Source organism: Stegastes partitus, unplaced genomic scaffold, assembly GCF_000690725.1.
Source record: "Stegastes partitus isolate 25-593 unplaced genomic scaffold, Stegastes_partitus-1.0.2 Scaffold801, whole genome shotgun sequence".
Lineage (NCBI taxonomy): Eukaryota > Metazoa > Chordata > Actinopteri > Pomacentridae > Stegastes > Stegastes partitus.
Genome location: NW_007578532.1, coordinates 119,923 through 126,351, shown reverse-complemented (window position 1 = coordinate 126,351; position 6,429 = coordinate 119,923). Strand labels below are relative to the sequence as shown.

General features: G+C 39.7%; 2 protein-coding genes across 2 annotated transcripts in view; both read right to left on the bottom strand.

Moving 5' to 3' along the window:
• Window positions 1-4,306, bottom strand: part of LOC103365003 (olfactory receptor 52D1-like) — a 6,535-nt gene extending 2,229 nt beyond the window's left edge. The window contains exon 1 of the mRNA XM_008292324.1: window positions 3,498-4,306. Within this exon, the coding sequence (XP_008290546.1) occupies window positions 3,498-4,306 (809 nt within the window). The remainder of the gene's footprint in view (window positions 1-3,497) is intronic.
• Window positions 4,307-5,807: 1,501 nt separating this feature from the next.
• LOC103365002 (olfactory receptor 7C1-like) overlaps window positions 5,808-6,429 on the bottom strand; it is a 17,961-nt gene continuing 17,339 nt past the window's right edge. The window contains exon 3 of the mRNA XM_008292323.1: window positions 5,808-6,050. Within this exon, the coding sequence (XP_008290545.1) occupies window positions 5,808-6,050 (243 nt within the window). The remainder of the gene's footprint in view (window positions 6,051-6,429) is intronic.

Here is a 6,429-nt window from a genome sequence, read left to right as displayed (position 1 = left end):
TTTACATTTTTAATTAATTCAAAAGTTCAAAAGGGCTTTATTGTCACTTCAACCACATACAGCTGTTCAGTACACAGCAAAATGAGACAGCGTTTCCCAGATCCAGAGCTGAGGTGCTGCATGCACCAACAACAATGAACATTTAACAAGCCGTATGCAGAGCGACATGCGGAGACCCCGGATGACACGTTGTAAACACTGGACACACAGCGCAAACGTCAGACATGTAGTGCAAAGAATGCAGAGCAGAAAAAGATAAGATGAAATAAAACTATGGGAACAGGTAGTGCAAAAGTACAATTTGAACATGGACAATCCAACACAACATGGACAATAACAACACCATGGAGGTACTGTGTGTGTGTGTTTGTTTTGTTTGTGTGTTAGTCCAGTCCTTGAATGTTGTTCAGTCTTATGGCTTGAAGGATGAAGCTGTTGCACAATCAGGCCCGCATGCTTCTGAACCTCTTGCCAGACGGCACGAGTGTAAAGAGGTTGTGTGAAGGGTGTGTGAGGTCCTTCACAATGCTGGTGGCTTTTCGGGTGCAGCGTGTGGTGTAAATGTCCTTGATGGAGGAAAGAGACATGCCAATGATTTTGTTCTGCTGTTCTCACGACCCTCTGGAGGATCTTTCCGTCCGAGGCAGTTTCCAAACCAGGTAGTGATGCAATGATGCTCTCAATAGTCCCTCTGTAAAATATTGTCAGTATGGAGGGTTGGAGGTGGGCTTCTCTCAGCCTCTGCAAGAAGTAGCTGGGCTTTCTTTGCTATGGAGCTGGGGTTGAGGGACCAAGTGAGGGACTCCGCCAGGTGGACACCAAGGAATCTGGTGCTCTGAACGATCTCCACAGTGGAGCCATCGCTGGTCAGTGGAGCATGCTCCCCTTGTCCACTCCTGAAGTCCACAACCATCTCTTTAGTCTTGTCCACATTCAGAGACAGACTGATATCACATTGTAGAAATTTGTTTTTACTTTGACAAGAAAGAGTTTTTTATTTTGTGCATTCTTGTCAATAAAAAAGTCAAATTAAATTAACCACGCTTAAAAATTAAAAGGTAATGAAAAGTGAAAACATTCCAAGAGGGGTGATTTTTTTTGTTTGTTTTTTGTCACTGTAGTTTAGTTTGACTTGAGTGTTTCCATGTTCTGCAGCTTCAGACTTCTACTACACTGTTTCACAAAGGCAAATACTGTCCTGCATATACGTTACTATACAGTTTCCATACCTTTTATTTCCTTTCCAGCGAAAACCGTCAAATGCGCTGATTTTGAATGTTTGTGGTAAACTGAAGGACTAAGTGTTCCTTTATGGGCTTGAGAAAATTCTCCTCCTGCTTAAGCTAAATAAACGACTTAAACCCTCTTGGATTAGCTGGAAAATGCACAAATGTCACAAAGCTGAAAACAGGGATGTTTCTCTGAGCTCATGAAGAGCTGACTTTTTAGAGATGTGGCTTTCAAAGGTCAGCAACTCTGCAAACATATGATGAATATAAATATAGATAATATGATGCATTGCTGTAGATTAAACTAGTGTAAAAAGAAGGTGAAGCAAGCAGAACTTTAAACATCTGGAGCTCTAAAATGCAACATCTGTAGCACTGATATTAATCAGAAAGCATCTTAGGTAACAGTAAAATACTGACAGGGAGCATTTTACTGATGCTTTATTAAAATTTGACTGAAATACTTTCATGTGTTGACTTAAGCAACATTTAGAATGCTTAGTTTTTACTTGTAGTGGAGTATTTTTCTAGTTCTCATCTGTTCAGTTACTTTTGAAACCATATATCTGTAATCCTCTGTTTTAAAAGTCTCCCGCAATATTTTTGTATGCTGATGTAAACCTACCACCTGACAATTTATCAATTATTTATCTTACCAGTTATATATACATATATAGCTATATTAAAACATTAAGACATATAATCTATATTAAGACATTTTAAAATAATTTCAGCACATCCTAATAAATATGTCATTATTATTTACTGAAAGTTTAATAGAGCAACATTTGCAGTTTCACAAAGAACTGGCTAAAGCAACAGAAACTTGCACCTGACTTCTACACCATCACTGAAGTCAATTACTTCTTGTCAGCTTCAAAATAAAAGCTTTTTTTAAAAAACCTGTTTACAGCAATAACGAGTTGATATCATTTAAAGGTTTCTCTTAAAACAAACAAACACATACGCCCCATCAGGTATGTAAGTAACAGATTTGGAAATATAATTTATTAGTTAAACTATTTTAACTAAATAACAGGAATTGCATTATTTCATCAGCTTAAAACAACACAGCAATCGTCATACAGGCTATGTGTTTTGTGAAGCAGACAAAATTACATGCTTGTTTAACTGAGCCAAAATGAAGTGATGCAAATATTGCAGGCAATTTCAACAGCGACAATACCTACATTTAAACAAGTAAAACATAAGCTTAAAGAAGAAAAGATAAAAGTGGAACAAAACGCTGATAAACTGAAATGTTTCAGATCTTTAAACTGATCTCACAGATAGAAAACTCTCTCTCCCTCTAAATCTGCTAAAAAACAAAAACAATGAAAAAAAATAACGATGAACTTCACAGTGTTAATTATCTCTGTGGTGTGGGATCAATTTGTTAGATGAAATAATATCAAATGGATGTTTTTTGTGGGAAAAAAGTAGCTGTCAAATTAAGGAGATGAAATGAAAGAATAATATTGGGTTTCAGCCAGCATCTTTAAAACTGAGGATGCTAATCAGTGTAGAAATCCTTTCCCATAATTACAATCAGCAAAATGATAAGGCTGATAAACATCATAGACATGTCCAGAAAGTGTCAAAAAACAAAATATTCATGCAACACAGTTATTTAGGAGCTCTTGTTAAAATGTAAAAAAATAATCTTCTTTTTTTGTCTTGGTGTGACAAATGGCACATGTTGAGTCTCTAATAGTCCACTAGAGTCCTCTAGTGGACTGTTTTTTGAGTTAAATTTCAGACAGCAAGTCCACCTACATCTTATTTGACAGGTGTTGGGCCTGTTTGTCTTTTGCCCTTTGTGCATGTGATGACTCTTCAAAAGCAAAATCTCTTCAAATATCTGACATTTAGAAAAAAAAAAAGTCAGGTTTTATAATTACATTCATTTTATTCCTAAATGCAGAACAACAATCAGGCAAGTGACCATTCAAAATACATTGAGTGCAACATATATATATATATAACTGTACAACTGTAAAGACAACAGGTAGTGGATGCAAATTAAAAATGAACACTCATATAAATTAAATAAAGTGCTACTTTGAGGCGCCGCTGTAGCTCATCTGGTTGAGCTGGCGTCCCATGTGCAGGGCTACAGTCCCCATGTGGAGGTCATGAGCTCCAATCCTGCTCATGGCCCTTTCCCCCATTCTTCTCCCCCACTTTCATGTCTCTCTCTCACTGCGCTATCGAATAAAGGCACAAGAAAAGAAAAAGTGCTACTTTACTCTAATTTTAAAAGTAAACACATGATAAATTTTGTTCCGAATTTTCGTCAGTTTGAAGCCATAAATGAGAGGATTTATAAGGGGTGGTACGACGAGAAACTCTATCGCTATGAAGTTTCGAATCATTTGAGGGAAATCTTTTGAAGAGAGTCGCAAAGTCATGACGTCGACAAGTATAGTGACCAGAAAAGTGAGCAAGGAGACTAAATGTGGCACACATGTTTGCATGAACTTTGCTCTGTTTTCTAAAGAACTCATGCATGTTTTAATGAGATACAGGTAGGACCAGACTATTAAAAGACCATGAAACACGTAAATGATGATCGTGATGTTTGCAACTATGCCATTAGTCTTTGTTTCTGCTGGAAAACACGCAAGCTGAACAATGCTCCAGTTCACACAAAACAGTCTGGCAATGTGAGAGCTGCATAACTTCACCCTGGATGTGAGATAGATGTTTGTTGCTATGATGCAGAAAGGCGTGAACCAAGAGAAAAATGACAACATAATGACTCTGTTCTTGGACATGACAGCGTGGTACTTCAGTGGTCGACATATAGCCACATACCTGTCGAAGGCCATGAGTGCCAGAATGGACAGATCACTGCAGGCAAAAGAGTACATGACCAGGGCCTGAACAAGACATCCAGAATAAGAGATAACATGAACAGGAGAGAGCAGATCCCACAGAAATTTGGGGTAGAAACCTGTTGTCCCGTAAAGTCCATTCATGCAAAAAACACACAGCAGAATATACATGGGTTCATGGAGGCTGGTATCCAAGATGATGATCACAATGAGAGAAACATTGACCAGAAATATNCACATTCACACCTATGGACAATTTAGAATCACCAATTAACCTCAACATGTTATTGGATTTGTGGGAGGAAGCCGGAGAACCCAGAGAGAAGACGCAGAAAGATCCTGGTGCCCCCACTGGGACGCAAACCGGCGACCTTCTTGCTGCGAGGCACCAGCGTTACCAACTGCACCACCTTGCAGCCAAAACTGAATATCGACATCGATAATATCAGTTATCGGTGATATCAGAAATCTTAATATCAGATATCGGTATCGGCCAGAAATGTTAACATCGTTCATCACAACTATAAACCCTTGACATGGAGACAGGATAAGTCTGGCTCTGACAGGAAGTCACACTGTTGACTTTTCTTCAGCTCAGACAGGTGAGCAGGTGAGCTGTCGCACAGAGTCACAGTTCATCAGCTGCAGTTAAGTCATTTGTTGCACAGCAGCTGTTATCAGGTTGAGCCCTAAACTCCATCTCAGCTGTCTGGATTGCTTTATTATGTATCATACGTCACTTGGTTCAATGTGCAATCTCACATTTATGACAAATATTCCACGGCTGTCTCCGTCACTGCGGTAGGTACGTCTGATTGAAGCAGTGAGCAACATTAATGGTAAAGTGTCGGAATGACAGAATGCCGTCACTTTATCACACTGAGGGACAGATATTATATATATATTTATTTTTATTGATCCCGCCGAGGGGAAATTGTCTAAATTGTCTTTTCGCATATGCCAGCTTGTCAGAAAGGGATCAGAGTGGATTGCGGAGCCTGTCAAACGATGCCTTGCTCAAAGACCCAACAGTGGGAACTGACGCAATCAATGATTTAACGTTTTACATTTTTAATTAATTCAAAAGTTCAAAAGGGCTTTATTGTCACTTCAGTCACATACAGCTGTACAGCACACAGTGAAATGAGACAGCGTTTCCCAGATCCAGAGCTGAGGTGCTGCATGCACCAACAACAATGAACATTTAACAAGCCGTATGCAGAGCGACATGCGGAGACCCCGGATGACACGTTGTAAACACTGGACACACAGCGCAAACGTCAGACATGTAGTGCAAAGAATGCAGAGCAGAAAAAGATAAGATGAAATAAAACTATGGGAACAGGTAGTGCAAAAGTACAATTTGAACATGGACAATCCAACACAACATGGACAATAACAACACCATGGAGGTACTGTGTGTGTGTGTTTGTTTTGTTTGTGTGTTAGTCCAGTCCTTGAATGTTGTTCAGTCTTATGGCTTGAAGGATGAAGCTGTTGCACAATCAGGCCCGCATGCTTCTGAACCTCTTGCCAGACGGCACGAGTGTAAAGAGGTTGTGTGAAGGGTGTGTGAGGTCCTTCACAATGCTGGTGGCTTTTCGGGTGCAGCGTGTGGTGTAAATGTCCTTGATGGAGGAAAGAGACATGCCAATGATTTTGTTCTGCTGTTCTCACGACCCTCTGGAGGATCTTTCCGTCCGAGGCAGTTTCCAAACCAGGTAGTGATGCAATGATGCTCTCAATAGTCCCTCTGTAAAATATTGTCAGTATGGAGGGTTGGAGGTGGGCTTCTCTCAGCCTCTGCAAGAAGTAGCTGGGCTTTCTTTGCTATGGAGCTGGGGTTGAGGGACCAAGTGAGGGACTCCGCCAGGTGGACACCAAGGAATCTGGTGCTCTGAACGATCTCCACAGTGGAGCCATCGCTGGTCAGTGGAGCATGCTCCCCTTGTCCACTCCTGAAGTCCACAACCATCTCTTTAGTCTTGTCCACATTCAGAGACAGACTGATATCACATTGTAGAAATTTGTTTTTACTTTGACAAGAAAGAGTTTTTTATTTTGTGCATTCTTGTCAATAAAAAAGTCAAATTAAATTAACCACGCTTAAAAATTAAAAGGTAATGAAAAGTGAAAACATTCCAAGAGGGGTGATTTTTTTTGTTTGTTTTTTGTCACTGTAGTTTAGTTTGACTTGAGTGTTTCCATGTTCTGCAGCTTCAGACTTCTACTACACTGTTTCACAAAGGCAAATACTGTCCTGCATATACGTTACTATACAGTTTCCATACCTTTTATTTCCTTTCCAGCGAAAACCGTCAAATGCGCTGATTTTGAATGTTTGTGGTAAACTGAAGGACTAA